Below are 21,545 nucleotides of genomic sequence, written 5' to 3' on the forward strand. Positions count from 1 at the left end.
TTGAATGAAGTTATTATTATAACTAAGTTCAGGAACAGGACCACGCCCCGCTCCTTCTCACTAATTCACAACACCAGTGCCTCGTTAATCCAAATCACCTGTGCCTCTCCCAGCCACATACCTGCACGCACATATATAAGCACGCCTAACCTGTTTGTCTCAGTTCTCTCAAACCCCACCCCCCCAAACCCTCAGTAATTCTCCTCTCTTCCTTCATCATAGGAACCACCGGGGGATGATGAAGCAAAGAAATTGCTCATCGAGACATGCCCCCACCCTGAGTCTCCACCCCCGGGTTCCAAGACGCTCCAGCCTCGACTCCTTCATCTCTCCGAACACGTCATCCACCCTCATCCGGCTTCCATCACTCCCCTCGACACTAACATCCATCGTCATCGACCCTCATCTTATCCCTTCCTGAATCTTCTTGTTGATCAAATCAACTATTTAAACTATACACAAATTGTTTGTTTGTTTGTTTGTTTTATTTAGATCCCCGATTAGCTTTTGCAAGCAACAGCTATTCTTCCTGGGGTCTATAATTATTCATAATGACAATACATCAGTACACAGATAGGTATGTTTTGTCATGTACGCACATGGGTGCACATTTCTCATGTCTGACACAACATACACTACATTATATAACGACAGCACACAGACATTACATAATAATCATATATCATGGAAAACAAGATCACAAGACAAATACAAACAAAACATAAGGCAGACACTGCAATTATAGCCAACTGAAAAAAACCCCAATATATTTTAACGCAAATTTTACACAAATAAACAATAAACAAGGACTCACACATCAACAATGTCCAGCTGCTCACCTATGCTGACCTGCGCCCACCCCAACAGCAAGGACCCTGGCAGCATCAGCCTTCATACCTGGGCCCTCCCGTGAAGCAAGTTCAGGCCACCAAGCATGAGCAGCCAGGCAGTGCACAGACAAAACATCTACCATTCATTTAACTTTGATATCATAAGGAACAGCAATAACCAAATTATTATTTCATATTTAGAAAATAGATTTTTAGTTGTTTTTTCAAGCTGCTAAGATTTAATTGAGTCAGAGAAAAGGGAAGCAAATTCCACTGTTGCATTGCTCTATATGTCACTGTACGCTGAGTCAAGGTCTTGGATTTTGGTAGGGTAAAACGACCTTCAGCAGCATGTCTAGTTGAATAACTGTGTGCCTCAGACCTGAGAGACAATTTTTCATGAATAGTGACAGGAGATTTTGAAGTAATGACATTCTTGATAAAAATTATTAATAAATACAATAATCTATTTTTCACATCCAACCAACGTAATGATTCATGCATTTTGGATACATTGGTTCTCCATCCACAGGACAGAGTAACTCGTGCTGCTTTATTCTGGACCAGCTGCAATTTCACAATATTACTCTTTGACCTAGTGGACCATATTATAGGGCAATAGTCCAAGTTAGATAGGACCAAGGCTTCGCGTGGTCTTAGTTAGTGAAAGACATTTCGCTTCTCCTCCAGGAAGCTTCTTCAGTCCCGGCTGACTGGCAGGGAATCTCAGGTGTTTAACCTGTGTGGGGCCAGGACTCAACATTCAGCCTACACCTGAAGAGCAAAGGACACACCTTTGAGGACCACAATGTCCATATTGTGGACGGGGAGGACAGCTGGTTTGAAAGAGGAGTGAAAGAGGCGATCTGTGTCAAAGCAGAGAAACCATCAGTCAACAGAGGAGGAGGCCTCAGACACCACCTGTCCTCCATCTACAATGCTGTCCTCTCATCCCTTCCCAGGAGATTGAACCACCACTCACACCTGACCTCGTGACAACGGTCGATCACACCTGGCACCAGGTGACTCCAACCACTCTCAGTGATGATGGTTAACACCCAGCAGCTCCTATATTAGTGGTATCAGTGACCCTGACAGTGACCCCACACAGGTTAAATACCTGGGATTCCCTGCCAGTCAGTCAGAACTGAAGAAGCTTCTTGGAGGAGAAGAGAAGCGTTTTCTGAAATCTACTATCAAGTCCAGTCGACTTTGCTCTAACCCTACCTGCATGTAAAATATTATATAACAGCTACAATAATCTGTGACAGTGTTCTGCTCTCTTGGTGGATCAACAGCAGAAAAAAATGAACTTTGAACTGTTCAGATTACAGCTCACCTGACGCAGACTTTGGTCAGCAGTAAAACAAACAGGTAAAACATTTCAGACAAAGATGATTTTGTCCTCAGTCAACATTAAATATCATGACATGATGAATATTTAGACGCTGAAACACGTTAACCCCGTTTTGAAAGCCTTTCCACATGTGCTGGTCCCAGTGTGCTCTCCAGTCCTCCAGCTCTGAAACACAATGTAGGAGCCTGTTCATCAAACATCTCTAATGATCCCTGGTCGGCTCTTTACCTGCTGAGTCACATCCACATCAAATCCAAGAGACTTTCAGCTTCACCTGGAGAGGAAACCCAGAGAGAGAAGACGCTGCTGCTTCTGCTGCCACACTGCTGACTGTGTGTGTGTGTGTGTGTGTGTGTGTGTGTGTGTGTGTGTGTGTTTGGACAGAGGGACGGGCAGGTGTGTGTCTCACTGATAATATTATAACTTCCTGCCGTATCCCAGCATTCCCACAAACCACCTCTGTTTTCACAGGTTGCATTGTGGGTAAAGGTAAACAGCAACAGGGCTGGGTATCACTGAAACCTGACGAGCCCGCCACACACACACACACACACACACACACACACACACACACACACTCTCTCTCTGTAACCCCTGTGTGCGTGCGTGTGTGTGTGTGTGTCAACTACTGTACCTTCATTCAGTAAAGGAATACTTCACTCAAAACAACATCCTTTATATCACCTACTCATCCTGAGTTGTCTTGGAAGTCCAACAAGAATAAATTGCATTTGAAACGTGTTATTAATATTATTGTTGTTGTTGTTGTTGTTGTTGTTTTCTTTAGACCAAAGAGTTTTAAAACTGTGTTTATATCCTTTTTTGCATCGGTGTATTGAGGTCGCCAGTCACCTCCACTCTGACGAAAGAAACAGAAATGTTTTGTTTTTTTTCCGAGAGTCATGAGGGTAAATAAATAATAAGTAACTAAATAAAAATAACAACGTATTTTTAACAATCTTACATGGTTAAAATAATAATAACAATAACAATAACAATAATAATAATAATAATAGTATAAGTAAATACATCAAATAACATCAAATAAAAAATAAAATGTGCCTGTAGCTTCTGCCTGCAGTGGTTTGTGGAGCTCACTCTGAAATGTCTAACTGCTGCCTCTTTTATTGTTTACTGTTCATTTGATACCATGCAGTACTTATTATATAATTATTATTATCATTTTTTCTTCTTGTTATTATTGCTATATCGTTTGCAGTTCCACAGCTGTTTTGCACACATGGGAGCCCCATGGCTTTGCAGCCTCGCAGCACTCACAGCTTTTCTGACTCTCTACAAAAAAAAATTAAGAAATTTTAAAAAATGAGCCTAAAAATTCATACTCGTTGGACTCATGGTTAAGAACTATCTGCATGGCCTGTGTTCTTATTGTCTCCATGTGGCAGGGTGAACTGTCACTTTAAGATGAAGTTTTGCTGTGTGTTCCTGTCATTAATTGTGCAAATGCTGCAGTGTTGGTGCCGATGCTGAAGTCAGACGGGACGGGTGGAGACGTCAAACCCTCAGCTGAGGCCCGGCCCTGCCCGTCGGCCCGGGCTCGGCCCTGCAGTCGGTGTGATGAATGAGTGAATGAATACCTTTATTGTCCTTTTCTCCGAGCACCAACACCACCTACAAAACAACAAAAACAAATCAGTGGGAATGTATTTATGCAGTTAGTGTCTGCACAACTCTGATGTAAAGCCACTTCATCCAGCCCTTTAGGTTGATAGTGTGTGTTCGTGTGTGTGTGTGTGTGTGTGTGTGTGTGTGTGTGTGTGTGTGTGTGTGTGTGTGTGTGTGTGTGAGAAAAACAGTGAAAAAGTGTTCAGTGGGACGTCAGGCAGAGCAGAGCTGGAGCTGCTCGGCTCTGAGGCTGAAGTGAGGAGCTGAAAGGTGTTTGCTGCAGTTTCAGTGGCCGAGGCTGCAGCCGGCGCCCAGACAGACTCTGGGCTCAGGCCAGTGAGGCTCAGCGATGCTCCACTTACTGTCTGTCAGAGGCTGTAGAGGCTCACTCCCACAGTTTTAGAGTGCAGATCCTGCTGTCATCTGAAACGAGACAACCTCAGCGACTGATGTCCAACATGTCAACATGTCACGCTAGGTTGCCGCCAAGCATGTTAAACATCGCTCCAAAGTCCGGTTAAATTTTGTTGAGGGGAAAAACTGTCATGTCTGTCTCCAGCAGGGTCCCTTGACCTCTGACCTCCAGCTGTGTGAATGAAAATGGGTTCTGTATGCAGCCATGGCTCTCCCCTTTGCAGACACGCCCACCTTCTGCTAATCCCATGCAGTTTGGGCCCCAAAGCCTGCAGTCCACATGTGTTCTTGTGGCCTGTTGTAAAATGGTGTGTGTGTGACCTCTAGTGACCTCTAGGAGAATCACAGCCTCATCAAACTTTACAAACACAAACTAGAGAGCGAGGCCGTTCAGAGGAGCTCTGCTTCTCCAGCTGGACTGACAGGGAGGGCCAGTTTCTGACACATTAACACAACACAACACTCAACATCCAATCACTGAAAAAATGCAATTCCTACAGAAATCTCCAAAAGTCAAAAGTTTTTTTTCTGTGGTGTTCCTCAAGGTCTTGGTGTCCTAATGTGGGATTTGGGAGGGATTATGACCATTTTTTTTTATTAATTCTCCAGTGGTCCCTGGACACTGGACATTCTGAATAAATAAATAAGCTCCTAACCAAAATACAATGTTTACTACAGATTTATGACTAGAATAACAAGACACACAGAGCTGAGCTGCATCTCAAATTGATCTTCAGGATCCAGCTTTCAGATGATGTTTTTCACTTCTATTTGGCTTCTACTGTTGACCTTTTATTTCCCCTGAAGACCCCCTGTCCACGCTCTAAAACGGGCCTAAAGAAAGGGCCAGAGTGGTAAGGAGTTAGTCAGGTTTCTTATTTGATAATTTTCTGTTCTGCGTCTCAAAATCGAGTTGTGAAGAGCAATGTGAGAGCTTTTTTTAGGTAACTGTTTTCTATTGGAGGCTCTTTGAAGTGCTTTTGTGTTCTTGCTCAGTGAGGCGGTTCACCATGTCTGTTGCCTTGCTGTCAAACTCTTCCTCTGTGTAACACACACGACACGTCACCAAACAGCAACTGAAAGGGACCCAGGTGTGATTTTCGGACAATCAGTGTTTTATGAAAGAGATATGAGCACGCTCAGTGGGAGGAACACCACATGAATCCTGATCTGAGGGTTCACACAGCAGTAAATCACATCTGTATCTGGTTTAAGGAGCTCATGTCAAAGTGGCCCAAATCAGACATGAAAATGTCACATCCAGTCTGGAATTAAAAAAAAAAAAAAAAAAGAAAAAAAAAAGAAAAAAGAAAAAAAAAAACGGATTTAGGGGACTTTCTTCTGGCTGTCCAGTTGTGGCCGTAGTCGCTGGATGGAAACTATTGACCCTTGATCAGTGGATTTCTCTATAGACAGAGGTACATGAATCTGTTTTTGTAAATTCACATGTGGGATATTGACTTCTTTGTTGCTGAATTCCAATGAGGGTTTCAGGCTCTTATTGGTCTTCTTCAGATATTTGTGAAACTTCATGTTCTTCACTTTGAACAGTTTCATTTTGTCTATGTTGGGGTTGGATGAGCTCCAAATGAATTTCTCCTCCCACTCTCCTAAAACAGGTTGGTACCTGCCCCTCGCTGTGAAGTGGCATCACACACACACACACACACACACACACACACACACACACACACACACACAGTCAGCAGTGTGGCAGCAGAAGCAGCAGCGTCTTCTCTCTCTGGGTTTCCTCTCCAGGTGAAGCTGAAAGTCTCTTGGATTTGATGTGGATGTGACTCAGCAGGTAAAGAGCCGACCAGGGATCATTAGAGATGTTTGATGAACAGGCTCCTACATTGTGTTTCAGAGCTGGAGGACTGGAGAGCACACTGGGACCAGCACATGTGGAAAGGCTTTCAAAACGGGATAAACGTGTTTCAGCATCTAAATATTCATCATGTCATGATATTTAATGTTGACTGAGGACAAAATCATCTTTGTCTGAAATGTTTTACCTGTGTGTTTTACTGCTGACCAAAGTCTGCGTCAGGTGAGCTGTAATCTCAACACCTCATCGATGAAATATGCACCAAGTTACAGAACCAGTCTGACAGCTTGGAGAAAGTTGACTTGAGTTCATTTATTTTGCTGTTGATCCACCAAGAGAGCAAAACACTGTCACAGATTATTGTAGCTGTTATCTAATATTTTACATGCAGGTAGGGTTAGAGCAAAGTCAGCGTTCAGAAGACATTTAGCTTCTCCTCCAAGAAGCTTCTTCAGTTCTGGTTGACTGGCAGAAACTCTCAGGTATTTACCATCTGTGGGGTCGTTGTCAGGGTCACTGATACCACATCTATGGTGTCATGCTACTTGCATATCATGACCTGGATGATTGAGAATCTCCACAGACATAATATTTTACACAACAATCACTGATCATTTCAGTATGAACACTTTGAGACATGGAACCTGGGGGAATTAGCAAATGAGCAAGAAATAACCTGAAAATTAGCAAAACACTGAGTAAAAGAAGCAATAATTTGTAATTATTATAATTACACATTTAAAATCAAATGACAAGAAATTTACCGCCACATATTATCAGAAAATGTAAATTCGGCGTCATCGGCATCACAGTCTCGGAAGACCATAGATTTCTTGTGCCTGGGAGTTAGATTTTGGTGCAGCATCTACTGTGGCTGTGGAGTCCAATCCGTGAGTGGCAGACTCGGCCACAAGTATCACAGATATAGGCCGGATCCGGTGATGTAGGCGGGCGGTAGCTGTCCAATGAGATAAAAGCAATCTCTCCCACCGACATAGGTAGCCCCTGGCGCCCATCACTACGCCAATTAAGAAAGGGCTTAGAACTGCTAACCTCTCGTGTTGTGCTTCCACTGCACAGTGGAGCTGGAGTTTCCTCTCCAGGGCGCAAGAAGCCTTGGCAGGGTGTATGAGGGCCCTGTGTCGCCCAGGCAGCAAGGCTCCCCTCTCGGCCTCCCTGGTGTGATCCAAAGGAACGGTGAACCGATACATTTGGCATCAGTTTTGCTGCAGGAGTTGCCAGAACAATGCTTAGGTGCACTGAACTGCCTGACGGAGTCCAAGCCAGGTTTTCTGTCAGGGTTTGCTCCCTTAGCCTTTTCCTTTCCTGAGGACACCCACAAGGCAGCAGGGGTGCTATTTAACCCATAGGTGGAGCAGTGGTTGGCGGACGCCAGGGCATATCCACATGCCAGTGGGGCTGCACGTCACGCCTCTGGGGCCCACTGCTGCTCCAAGATCCCCTACAATTTAGCCTGGGACTGCAAGGTACCCAGTTACCATGTGTGGCCACGGGGAGGCACTGTAGGAATCTTGGAGGTGGAGAGGCTGTGTACTGGCAGGAGGAGACTTAGGCGCTCGGCTCCTCTTTTCACCCCCTATAAGGGGGGCTAGCCAGGGCAGTAGCTGTAAGCAGAAAGTAGCAAGCAGGGGCAGCATGCAACAAGCAACATGCAACATGCATCACCTACAGGCACTACTACTACAGTTTTACTGCACAGACGCATCACATACACCCTGTGCATGAGCACACACACACAAAATGTATATGAAATGCAGTGGAATGCAGTGGAATGAGAGCTTTGTAGATGTGAGCTGCTGGCGGTCCATGTGTGAAGAGTCCCAGAGGATTCAAAGTCCTCTGTAGATGAAGCTGCTCAGTGGGTTTGATGTAAAGGGCGGCTGCTCTGAGTGTTACGTCCACTCTGTATATGTGACATGGTGCTGACAGGAAGACAGCACACATCCTGTCATGGAAAGCTTGTTGTCATCAATCAGCCGCTGTGTTTGTGTCAAGGTGTCGGCTCGGCTATGGATGTGTGTGAGGAGAGAGAGGAGGGGCTCCCTGCCTCTGAAAGCACTCTGTCTGGGGAACATGACAGCCAGACCAAAGCTAAGAGGTGAGATGAGGATCTCTGACTGTCCATGACTGTTCTCCATCTCAGAGCTCAGCAGGCAAATCAGCACAGCAGCATTATTCACAGGAAAAGCTCTGTGTGTGTTCACATTCCATTTTACACACAGTGTTGTTTCTGAAAAGACGTCACTCATTATTATCTTAGTATGTTAGTGTGACTAAGAAAGTAAAGCAGATCCCTTCACTGTGTTCATAATGTTTCTATCAGGATCCAGCAGGGGAGACAAGACCCCCCTGAACCTGAACCTGGACCTGAACATGAACCTGGACCTGAGCCCAGCTGTGTGTCCATGAGGAGTGACCACTCTAAGGGTCACCCTATTGAGTTCAAAGACAGCCACCTCACTGTGGATGATGGGTAATTATTTCAAACTGGTGATAAATCAGATGGTTTTTCTGTCATCAGATTCATGAGATCCAGAATTGGTTCGACCCTTCAGACTCTGTTGACTGAGTTTCCTCTTTCAAGACATCACATCCAATAATCCTGTGTGTGTGTGTGTGTGTGTGTGTCCTCCACAGAGTCCAGCAGCAGAGCTCAGAGGTTCCCAGTGCTCAGTCTGACCAGCAGCATCAAACAGACCTGGCCTCCATATTTATGGTGTGTAAATGTACAACAACAAACCAACTGAACAACAACCATTCTGCTCAGAATCGTCTCCGTGCTGCTCTCTGTATCTTTCAGCCTCTTTGACCTGGATTTGATTTTGTGTTTTGTGTCCAGATTTTAATTTGGAAGTCTAATTCTGTTATTTTTCTGCTCCAGCTGCTGGAGGAGAACATCAACACCTTTGTGAAGAAGGAGCTGAAAAACCTGCAGAGGTCTCTGAATTCAGATTACCCAGAATGCTCAGAGAGGCAGAGGGAGGATGAGGAGGTGTTGGACGGTGAGGAGGAAGAGCAGAGGAAGAAAAGCAGAGAGTTTTTTCTGCAGATCACACTGCACCTCCTGAGGAGGATGAAGCAGGAGGAGCTGGCTGAGCGTCTGTGGAGCAGTAAGTAAAACCAAAAAATTCAATTTAAAATTTTAAACAAAAAAATCTGAGTTTTCAGTTTGAGTCAAACTGAAAAAATTAAATTAACAGCAGAGTTAAACAGCCAATCAGATCAAAGCAGTTGTGATGTGTCAGGCTGTTGCTTGATGACAGATTATTTCAGCCTCTGACACTTTTTACACACAAGTTTTAAAGCCTATGGTAGCTTTCAGTGTGGTTAGTGTAATCATTGCTCCACTGTGACCAAATGTAAATACTTTCACGATGTACATGGAAACAAGACCTATGAAATAAAACACTTCATCAACTGTAAAACAACTTTTGTGATCTACAAACTGAAATGCCCTCTGTGTAATGTATCTTATATTGGCAGAACCAAACGCCGATTACAAGATCGAGTCTCTGAACATAAATATGCAATAAGAACAAAAAATGATAACTACCCAATGGCTCGTCATTTCAAAGATAAACATAATAGCGATCTTTCCATCCTTAGGGCCATAGGTATTGATCACATATCACAAACCATAAGGGGAGGTAACAGGTTGACACAACTGAATCAACGTGAAAGCTTTTGGATCTTTAAGTTAAAAGCAACCCACTATCCACGTCTTAATGAAGATCTAGAATATAATCACTTCCCTACAAGGTCCCCTGCTGTCTGGCCCTAGTATTGGCATCATCTGTCTGTTTTTTGGTACTGATGACTCAAATGCCAACACCTGTGACCAGACTCACATTTGATTTTAATTATACCTGTCTTGGTGTCAGACCACACACTCCCTGACGAAGGCTTTCCGCCAAAACGTGTCAAAGTGACCTTTTAACCATGTTTTGTCGGTAACTTAATAAAGGCATTATACATTTTTTCTAAGATGAGTGCCTTGGTATTTTTTTTCGTTTTTTTTTCAGTGATTTCTATGGACCCAGCCTTTAACCAAAGAGCACCATCTTAACATAAAGAAGTAGTTCCAGGCAGCACTCCTACCCTTCCGCTTTTTCATGGATTTGTTTATGATTTTGTTTTTTGTTCATTCAGAAACTGCTGCTGCAGTGTGCCAACGCGAACTCAAATCTGCCCTGAAGAAGAAGTGTGAGTGTGTGTTTGAGGGGATTGCTAAAGCAGGAAACCCAACACTTCTGAATCAGATCTACACAGAGCTGTACATCACAGAGGGAGGGAGTGGAGAGCTCAGTGAGGAACATGAGGTCAGATGGATTGAAACAGCATCCAGGAAACCAGCCAGACCAGAAACACCAATAATATGTGAGGACATCTTTAAAGCTTTACCTGGAAGAGATCGACCAATCAGAACAGTGATGACAAAGGGAGTGGCTGGCATTGGGAAAACAGTCTTAACACAGAAGTTCACTCTGGACTGGGCTGAACACAAAGCCAACCAGCATGTTCACTTCACATTTCCATTCACTTTCAGAGAGCTGAATCTGCTGAGAGGGAAGAAGTTGAGCTTGGTGGAACTTCTTCATCACTTCTTCACTGAGACCAAAGAAGCAGGAATCAGCAGGTTTGAGCAGTTCCAGGTTGTGTTGATCTTTGACGGTCTGGATGAGTGTCGACTTCCTCTGGACTTCAACAACAACCAGATCCTGACTGATGTTACAGAGTCCACCTCAGTGGACGTTCTGCTGACAAACCTCATCAAGGGGAAACTGCTTCCCTCTGCTCGCCTCTGGATAACCACACGACCCGCAGCGGCCAATCAGATCCCTGCTGAGTGTGTTGACATGGTGACGGAGGTGAGAGGCTTCACTGACCCACAGAAGGAGGAATACTTCAGGAAGAGATTCAGAGATAAGGAGCAGGCCAGCAGAATCATCTCCCACATCAAGACGTCACGAAGCCTCCACATCATGTGCCACATCCCAGTCTTCTGCTGGATCACTGCTACAGTTCTGGAGGATGTGTTGAAAACCAGTGAGGGAGGAGACCTGCCCAAGACCCTGACTGAGATGTACATCCACTTCCTGGTGGTTCAGTTTAAAGTGCAGAACGTCAAATATCATGAGAAACATGAGACCGATCCAGTCTGGACGGCAGAGACCAGAGAGATGATCCTGTCTCTGGGAAAACTGGCTTTTGAGCAGCTAGAGAAAGGCAACCTGATCTTCTATGAAGCAGACCTGGCAGAGTGTGGCATTGATATAAGAGCAGCCTCAGTGTACTCAGGAGTGTTCACACAGATCTTTAAAGAGGAGCGTGGGCTGTACCAGGACAAGGTTTTCTGCTTCGTTCATCTGAGCCTTCAGGAGTTTCTGGCTGCTGTTCATGTCTTTGTGACATTCATCAACTCTGGAGTCAATCTGCTGTCAGAAGAACAATCAACCTCCCAAGTAACACTCCTCCAGAGTGCTGTGGACAAAGCCTTACAGAGTCCAAATGGACACCTGGACTTGTTCCTGCGCTTCCTCCTGGGTCTTTCACTGCCGACTAATCAGACTCTCCTACGAGGCCTGATGACACAGACAGGAAGTAGCTCACAGACCAACCAGGAAACAGTCAAGTTCATCAAGGAGAAGATCAAGGAGAATGAGTCTCCAGAGAGAAGCATCAACCTGTTCCACTGTCTGAATGAGCTGAATGACCATTCTCTAGTGGAGGAGATCCAACAGTACCTGAGATCAGGAAGTCTCTTCAGAGAAAAACTGTCCCCTGCTCAGTGGTCAGCTCTGGTCTTCATCTTACTGTCATCAGAAGAAGATCTGGATGTGTTTGACCTGAAGAAATACTCTGCTTCAGAGGAGGCTCTTCTGAGGCTGCTGCCAGTGGTCAAAGCCTCCAAGAAATCTGTGTAGGTTCAGAGTTAACTGGATATATTAAACACATAACATGAGGTTTTATAAAAGAGAAACACATTTAAATTTATTTTTTCCATTTATAATTCCTCCTCAGGCTGAGTGGCTGTAATCTGTCAGAGAGAGGCTGTGCAGCTCTGGCCTCAGTTCTCAGCTCCCAGTCCTCTAGTCTGAGAGAGCTGGACCTGAGTAACAATGATCTGCAGGATTCAGGAGTGAAGCGTCTCTCTGCTGGACTGGAGAGTCCACACTGCAGACTGGAGGCTCTCAGGTCAGGATTCTTCAACCTGCTCAACACATGACCAGTTCAGTCCTGATTTACATGCAGTCTCCCCTGTAGCCAGCTGTGAGGACACTGATGTCTGGAGTGGGGCCTGACCGGTATGGATTTTTTGGGGCCGATGCCGTTTCTTATGTTAGGGAATTTAAAAAATCTGATAATCGATAGATCGGCCTATTAAATCTTTACATTTTTCAATTTTTTTTTAAAAAAAGGCGAAATACCTGCTTTGGATGGCTTAAATATAGTTCCAAACACTTGTTACAAAGATATTAATTGAAGGGAGAACATTTTACTACTTTCAAATACTTTTATTATCAAAAATTGTGTGGAACAAGCAGCATATGAACAATTTGAATATAAAATAAGTCAAAAACATGATGGGCAAAAAAGCAGTATCATCATGTCATCATGTTCAGCTTTAAGGTGCTGCCATAGGTTGGTTGTGTTTTTTGCTTTTTGCTTGCTTGATCCCTGGCTTACAGAAGCTGCACAAATATTACAGACTGCTTCACCAGCGACATCCTTGGTGAAGTAGTCCCACACCGTACTGCGTCCAACTTCTTTTGCCATCTGTAAAAAAAACAGTAAGACATAATATGTATTAGTTAAAAAATAATGTTACATATCTGTCTAGTTATGTGGGCCATTTTGAAACTCAGACATTAAGCATTTGTCTTACTTGTGTTCACATGAATATGGCGTTTACACTCTTGGCCACTTCATTAGATTAAACCTATTACTTTAAAATGTTGTTGACTGTAAGAAAGCTGAAAATTCTTCTTTATGGTTATTATTGAGATGGTAGTTGATATTGATGTGAGAAGCATCATATTGAGGTGGTTGATATTTTGTCAACCCCACTTACATGCATCAGAGGGTCAAAATACTCTGAACACCCCTCAATAAACTGCTCTCCACACCAACAGCAACACCCACTATCATCTCAGTAAACATAAAGAAGTCTCTCTGACAGTGTCAACATTTACAAAGTAAGACATTTATGAAAGTAGAATTCATGGTAGGGCTGTTATTGGTGTGCATTACATTGCACAGTGTCTAATGAAGTGGTCAGTGAGTGTATTTAATGAATTATTATCTGTAGGTAATAGGTAGGTGGATAAACAGCATCATAAAAGTCTCTGGTAAAACATGATTTGAAATGTGCCTCTATGATGTCCTCTAAACGTGCTTTCACATTTTCTTTCCTCCATGAAGTTAAAACTTCTTCCAGAAACGCTTTTTCCTCCTCAACGCCACAAGTTAAAAAACACAGTCCGTGCGCTGCTGTAAATAAATGCAGCCAATAGGGGGTTTTGCACGGTGACCTAACTTTAGCTTGCTAACATATCAGTCAAGCGTGACAGACACAACGAGGCTCGCCATGGGGAATGGGAAACTTACTGAGTTATTGTTTATTTCCCAAACTAGTTATGAACTTACCATTGAGGCAAACCGCTGGGCTCAGTAAATGCGCTGTGGGCTCTTCAGTCTTCTCTCTACTTCTCTCTGCTGTGGGGGGGACTGTGGAGCGGGACGTGAAAGGAGTCGGAGCGCCCTCTACTGGATACGTAACACAAGGACATTATTTCTAAGAAAACACCATATTCCCTGCATTTAACCAGTGAAAAATAAGTGTTAACATCGGCGTCAATCGGCCAACTTTTGGCCGATTACCGATTATTCTCTAATGGCTATAATCGATTTATCGGTCGGGCCCTAGTCTGGAGCTCGGTAATAATGTCATGTGCAACAATAACAATCAGAGCCATATAACTGTATGAATAATGAGGGTTTGAAAATGTCTCTTTAAAGTGTCTGTTGCTGTAGTTTGGAGGTGAGTGAGCGTGCTGGCCCGGCTCCTCTCTCCCAGTCCTCCCAGTCCTCACAGTCCTCCACTGTATACGCTCTGTGCTCAAGTGAGCCGGTGTTTAAATGTGGTTGTGCTGCTCCTGCAGTGATTCCAGCAGGCTGGAGCCAGACTGAGTGAAGCTTCAGTCTCTCTGGCTGAATCCAAATGTCCAGACTTCACTTGCAGACTCTCAGACTTTGAGGGCGTGTTCCTGGGAAGTCTGCGAGTGCTGAGGGCTTTCAAAATCCACAAGTCCAGAGTGCAGAAGGGGCCTCAAGCGGACTTTCTGCAGACCTGCAGAGAGTCTGCTTGGGTTGCAGACTTCTCCTGACATACCCACAAGTCATTGCAATATGGACATGACATTATAGATTTTCCAGTTGCCAACTAAAAAAAAAAAAAAAAAAAAAAAAAAAAAACTAACTTATTATGAGAGTGTAAAACAGCTACTGTATTAAAATGTTACTTGAATCATGTAGGCCGGGAATAATATTCAACCACATCATGATGCAGAAATATGTAGAGGTATAGGCTTTTGAGGAATCAAACCAAAATGCATTTTATTATTGCAGCCTGTCCACTCCCCCTCTCTCTCCTCTCCTTTGGGTTTAGAGATTAGACACTGACACAGAATATGAGGTCATGACAACATTGTTCTTATATTTGCTTCTTCATGAAAACGTTAACCTCATAGGTGTGCATGTAGTTCCAACAGATTGCTCTGTCTCTCTGTCTTGTCACTGTGAAACTGGAGATACTGGAGAATTTGACTGAACCATTTTTGAAATATAACAATTCACCCTCAGTTGTCAACCTGCTGAATGAAACATGCAGCAAGCTGCACTTCATCTAGAGCAGAGGCCTGTACCATAAAGCTGGATTAACATACCCGGGCTTTCTCTAAGTTATCTGGCTTCACTTAACCAGAAATTCGCACTCCGGATTTTCGGTACCATAAAGTTGGCTATCAACTCACTAATTCAACCCAGGCTACAGGCTTTCATTCCAAACGAAAACTCCACCAGGTGATTTCACTGATTGGTTCCTCCTTTCTGCTTGAAAGTGAGGTAATCAGTGAAATCACCTGCTGGAATTTTCGGTTGGAATGAAAACTTGCAGCCTCTCGGCCCTTCATGGCACCAGTTTGACACCCCTGATCTAGAGACAATGTCAAGCTTCCACAGAGCAATTCTACATCTTACATGTACTAGACTCCTGAATTTTAATTGTGCTATAATTTTTGCTTGTCTGTGGTGGTCTTCAAATGGAAACTTGACAATGTTGAAATGATCAGGATCAAAGAAATGGCTCCAGCCATGCATACAGCTTCATGTCACTGAACAGATTCCTAAGCTGTGTAGGTTTTTGTGAAAACACAAAGCAGATGATGTGCTGGACTGATTGTGTTTGTGATGGTGTGCAGGCTGTCAGGCTGTCTGCTCACACAGGAAGGCTGTGCTTCTCTGGCCTCAGCTCTGAGCTCCAACCCCTCCCATCTGAGAGAGCTGGACCTGAGCTACAATCATCCAGGAGACTCAGGAGTGAAGCTGCTCTCTGCTGGACTGAAGGATCCAACCTGGAGACTGGAGGCTCTCAGGTATGGAGAGACACACACAATGTCTTACCAACCCACCCCTCTGCTTCGTAGTACACCCCTCTCAGTGCCGGCCCTGCCTATGTTGGCGCCCTAGGCGAAATTACTCCCTTGCTCCCTTGCGCCCCTCCATGCCTAACAACCCCCCCAACCCCACCCCGACGCCGTCAAAACCGCACCGCACTGCCACCTGCATGACAGCAGCCGTGTCTGCACTTGAGTGGCTATCGTGTCGCTGTCCTCACCTCAGTGCTGAACTGGACAAACACCTATATAATGACTCAGCAGATTTCATTTCTCTCTTATTGACTGCACAAAACTATAAACGGATATATATCTTTGGAGGTTTTATCTCTCTCTCTCCATTTATTTAACCAACCAAGCTACACTGTTACAGCATACTCAGAACAGAAAGTGCAACATTATTTAAGCCCCGAGAAGCCGTGGGTTACAGTGATTTTACAACGGCTGAGGGGCGTTCTTATCTATCGGCTTCAAGGGGCTTATTGCTTTTATAAAACGGTTACCCTACATATAGCCCATAAAATAAACACACAAGAAAAATTGAGAACTATTCATTCTTCCACCAAGCAAGATAGAGTGGACAGAACGGTTGGCAAGTAACACAGACGCTAAGATTGCTTTTTCATCTAGCGCCATCATCATGTCACATCAGGCTATTTGGGCTCGTTAATGTTGAATTGGATATTTCCATTAATAGTGCAATTGTTAAAATAGTGTTCAATTATGTTTGGACTCCTCTTTGCTGGGACGGTGGCGTTTTTGCCAGACGTAGGCCTAACGTCGGTTGTAACAATAACAATAATAATACAGTTAATTTACCATACATCGGCGCTGTCACACTGTGTCCACTTTGTGTGGAGATAAAAGGCAGGTGGATCAGAAGGCAGCAGGGAGAGGTAGGCTATTTCTCCAGGGAGGCCACTGGACACAGTGGGTTACCCGGCTGCTCATATATAAATCCATGCAGGCTTTCTATGTTTTTTTTCGGCATCATCTTTGTGATTTTTTTGTGCATTCAGGGTGACATATTTTAGGTCATTTCGTCGTGGCGAATGCTGAAGGAGTCGGCCTTTAATTTGCGGTTGCCCTCGTTCACCCTGCGTCCCATGAAGCTGCACGTCAAACCAGACTTTACAGACAAGCCCTCAAGGTGTGTCTGAACTTGGTGCCTGAAAGTGCTTCATCTTCTGGCAGTCTGCCTCGGTTATGGCTTGGTGGTGGGAAGATTTGTCACGTCCTTCTCGGTGGAGTTTCTTTATCACACCGGTGAAAACATTGTTGCTGGTGGTGAATTCAGCGTCTTTTAACAGACACCAAGCAGCTCCTCCGACCACTCATCCAGGCTCAGGCCACCCAGCAAATCAAAATTCACCACAAAGTCTGACATTTTGTTTACAAAAGTCTTGAGACAAATGTAACCTAACGAGGAAGTTGAGCGCAGAGTAGTTGGTTGCTAGGCAACGCTATGTCCGTTTACACTGGCGCAGGGATATTTTGTGCTGCGGTCTGCCAGTGGGTTACACTGATTTTACAACAGCATGGAACGCGGCTCAGCCAATCACATTTAAGGATGGGAAGCGCCTGTTTAATAAACAACGGATAAAACGCACACACAGCATAAAAAGGTCCAAGTTATTTTGGTTATAGCTTATTCAGAATAATACATCTATCATAGGCTATTAAGTGCAGCAGAAATGGTCCCAGTTATTTTTGTTACTGTGGCTTGGCTTGCTGACATGACTGTGAGGGGATGGATGATGGCACTCACGTATGATAGAAAGCTGCTGATTGCCTGAGAAGCTAGCTTCACATGAGCTCTGCTAAGGCTTGTAATAGGATGAACATTTTAATCCCGAAAACATTTTCTTCTGATTGGGTGGGTCTGGCTCAAAATGGGTTGGCACCGCCTATGCGGTAGAACAACCAGTGCCCCTCTGGCTGCTAGCGGCGCCCCTCCAGCAGATGGCGCCCTTAGCATTTGCCTATATTGCCTATGCCACGGGCCGGTCCCCTCTGGTCTCCCGCACGGCAGGCGGAGACACTAACCGCTCTGCCATCAGGGATTATGTGCCTGCAGCAGTTTGGGTTCATTGTCCATTCATGTTGATAAATTACGAAAAACTGTAAAGTCCAATCAGTTTGAAAACTGACATGCTGCTTTTTCTGCACAAGACACACATTTTTCGTTAGGGATGTCCCGATCACGTTTTTTTGCCCCCGAGTCCGCGTCCGAGTCATTTGATTTTGAGTATCTGCTGATACCGAGTCCCGATCCGATACTATAAAACCAGGGCTCTCAAGTTTTGAACTGAGTTCAGAGAAAGATTATGGTGGTGGTGGTGGCGGTGGCGACGGGGAGGGGGGCATTTTATTACCAAAAAAGAGTGTGTTTTTAATGTTAATGACCAAAATGTTAATAACTAAAATGCACACAAATGAAATAGAAATTACCTTAAATTAATTGAGGTAACAAATAAACAACTCTTTATTTATTTATTTATTTAATGATTACGTTGTTATAGCAATAAAAGGTGAAAATGATATATTATTAATGATTGAACAAAAATGACAAGAGGATGCATGAGTAATTATTTCACCTGAGGGTTGACAGAGTCCTTTTTACAGTAACAATATGTTAAATTATTATTTGTTTTAACAATGTAAATTGCTTATCAAACAGACCTAACAATTCAGCTACCAATGAATGAGCAGTAGTATGCCTGTAATACCTCTTCTCTGAATAGACAAGCTAAGCCAGTGTGCTGCTGTTAGCCAGTGAAAATAGAGAGGAGTGGCAACTCTTCGCTTTGTTACACAATCTATGTCAGTGCGCTGCTGTAGTCTGGAAAATTTCTCTGCCTTTTGGACTCGTTTCCGTTTTATTTGGCTAATTCCGCGATTCCATCCGTGATTCCGTGATCGCAGAAATTATAGGGCCGTACCACTTTTATAAAAAAAAAAAAAAAAAAATAGCTGCGCAACTTGGTGGGTGTTATCCTGGTAATTTCTCTGCGTGAGAAATACAAGGTGTGGTGTGTGAGTGTGTGAACGGGTTGGAATGCGTGAGACTTGAGAGCCCTGATAAAACATTATGAAATGAACTAACTGTTGTTCTCGTCATTCTCTTTGAAATATTTCCACACAGCAGACATAGTAGCAGCATATCACGCGCCTCGGCTTCAAAACAAACTGCTGCGTGCTGCCGTGTTCCGCGCATGCGCTGTTCAGTGGCGTCTGTCACAGACACAGACCCGGCCTGTAAACATTGGTAGTTAATAAATACTATTTTATTCTCATTTATTTTTAATCACTAATAGCCCATATATTGTAAATGTGATTAAAAATAATAACAATACATATACATATGTATATACAGTACAGGCCAAAAGTTTGGACACACCTTCTCATTCAATGTGTTTTCTTTATTTTCATGACTATTTACATTGTAGATTCTAAGTGAGGGAATCAAAACTATGAATGAACACATGTGGAGTTATGTACTTAACAAAAAAAGGTGAAATAACTGAAAACATGTTTTATATTCTAGTTTCTTCAAAATAGCCACCCTTTGCTCTGATTACTGCTTTGCACACTCTTGGCATTCTCTCGATGAGCTTCAAGAGGTAGTCACCTGAAATGGTTTTCACTTCACAGGTGTGCCTTATCAGGATTAATTAGTGGAACTTCTAACTAGATATTCATAAACACACTATTCTCAATATAGCCTTTTGGCAAATTCTGGTGCATTTGCAGAAATGTTCATTAATGTGCACTGTCCCTGTTACATGAAATTAAATTAAATTAAATTAAATTAAATCCACACTTACACTTCCTCAGTCCTGGTTTCAGCCACTGCTCTCCACTACGTAGGAGGCGTCCTTCGTAGGTGCCGATATCAGGTTTACCGGAACTAAAAGTTTAGTGAATTGGGACAGTGTAGCCTGTGGAGGATTCCTACATCATTATTATCGCTTCCCGAAGCGCATTCGGGTGATGCAGCGTAAAATGCCGAAGTAGGTTTCAGAGGTGTGTCAGTGAACACCTGTACATGAAACCAAACGATAAGCAGCTTCAACGCTCTCAAGATGGACAACACTGATTCTATAGTTTTATGTATTTTATTTTATTTTGTCTTTGCGAAGATGCAGGAGCTCAATCACTTGTCCCGTCGCAACCGGGTTATATATTTCGCACAAGGGAGCAGCGTGATCAGGTAAAATAGTTACCTATACACCGTTTATTATAACAGCACCCGCTGACATAGCCTAACTGGTTATTTGTTTACTTAGGCCGACTTATATTTCATCTCACGCCTCAGACCTACAGACTATCCCAATTAAAGTAATTGTACACATGGCTACATTGTAACGTACCTGATGCTCTGATGGTTGCTATGGAAACATCATGCAAAATGCCTGTCTAACTCATCTAACTAAACTTGCATTTACAGGCGTTGTTCAGATACAGTTAACAGCTAAACCGAATCTATGGTGGTAATTATAGGCATGAAAACTTATCCAAACGTCATGATATAAACATTAAGACGGTCTAAAACATGCTTAATAATTCCAGCAATGGTGGCTGATTCAGAAATTCAAATGGACTGAAATGTACCCTGGGAAGTAGGCTGTAATGTCGGCCGTGAAGCATCGTGGAGGTGTGTCCTGCAAAAATAGGCTGGATCGGTCGGCTGCATTTGCAGGACCCTGCGCTGTAAAATTGAACTGGGACAGCACTTGTTGCACCACCGTGACGTAAGCAGCCTACAAATACGACCTTGGTAGCGTAGAACCTTTGAATTGAGACAGAGCCTCTGTTTCTTCCTCCAGGGTGGACCATGGTGGAGAGCAGTGGCTGAAACCAGGACTGAGGAAGTGTAAGTGTGGATTTAATTTAATTTACTTTAATTTAATTTCATGTAACAGGGACAGTGCACATTAATGAACATTTCTGCAAATGCACCAGAATTTGCCAAAAGGCTATATTGAGAATAGTGTGTTTATGAATATCTGCTGGGACCTCTCTGCCCTGGACAGTGACGGAGCCAGAAATTTTTCAATGGAGTGGCCAGTTGCAGTTCATACGAGACGTTTCAATCACAGCTCCTCCAGACAATAGGCAACTCTGCTCATTCTCAGGGTTGCCAGATCCGACTGACAGTTTCCAGCCCAATCACAACTGAAAACCTGCCCAATTCAATAAAAACCAGCCCAAATCATGACCTCGCCAGAAACCCATGCAAAACTGTAAAACCATTACATATGCAACAGAAAACCCACTATAAGCATGCAAAGCTTCATATCTGCATCAAATAACCAAATAAAAGAGTGCATTGAGACAACCAAATACAAAAACTTCGAAACGCACCTCTGGCATCGTAGTGTAACCACAATCAAGTAATCAAATACTGCCAAGAAATGTGAGCAACAAAAATTCTGGTAGGCTCTCTCTTTCTCGCATGCACACATCAGGCCCAGATAAACAGTGTGGTGCCCTTGGGTGACCACACTTTTTAGATCCCCTCCTCTCACTTCCACTTCCTCACACGTAAAAAAGTGAAATTTACTATGGGTAAAGACATTAGATTTACATGAACTTATTGCTAAAGTACAGTTCTGTTATTGTTCTTTTGTTTTCAGAAACAGAAAGTAAAGAAATGAAAATGCTATAGTGATTTGATATACAATTAAAAAACACAAATGAAAAGGCATTTTCATTATCATTTGAAGAGCTTTAATTTAAGGTAATAAAAATTATACATGAAGCATCTTGTGAATGTAGTTTCTAACAAGTAA

At 43.5% G+C, this 21,545-nt stretch overlaps 1 protein-coding gene across 1 annotated transcript in view; it reads left to right on the forward strand.

Moving 5' to 3' along the window:
* The first annotated feature begins 8,472 nt into the window (after positions 1–8,472).
* The window catches only part of LOC115369773 (NLR family CARD domain-containing protein 3-like), a 68,502-nt gene continuing 55,429 nt past the window's right edge, over positions 8,473–21,545 (forward strand). The window contains exons 1-5 of the mRNA XM_030066439.1: positions 8,473–8,549; positions 8,714–8,792; positions 8,958–9,186; positions 10,226–11,996; positions 12,098–12,271. Of these exons, the coding sequence (XP_029922299.1) occupies positions 8,482–8,549; positions 8,714–8,792; positions 8,958–9,186; positions 10,226–11,996; positions 12,098–12,271 (2,321 nt within the window). The 5' untranslated portion in view covers positions 8,473–8,481. The remainder of the gene's footprint in view (positions 8,550–8,713; positions 8,793–8,957; positions 9,187–10,225; positions 11,997–12,097; positions 12,272–21,545) is intronic.

Source organism: Myripristis murdjan, chromosome 13 (assembly GCF_902150065.1).
Source record: "Myripristis murdjan chromosome 13, fMyrMur1.1, whole genome shotgun sequence".
NCBI classification, from domain to species: Eukaryota; Metazoa; Chordata; class Actinopteri; order Holocentriformes; family Holocentridae; genus Myripristis; species Myripristis murdjan.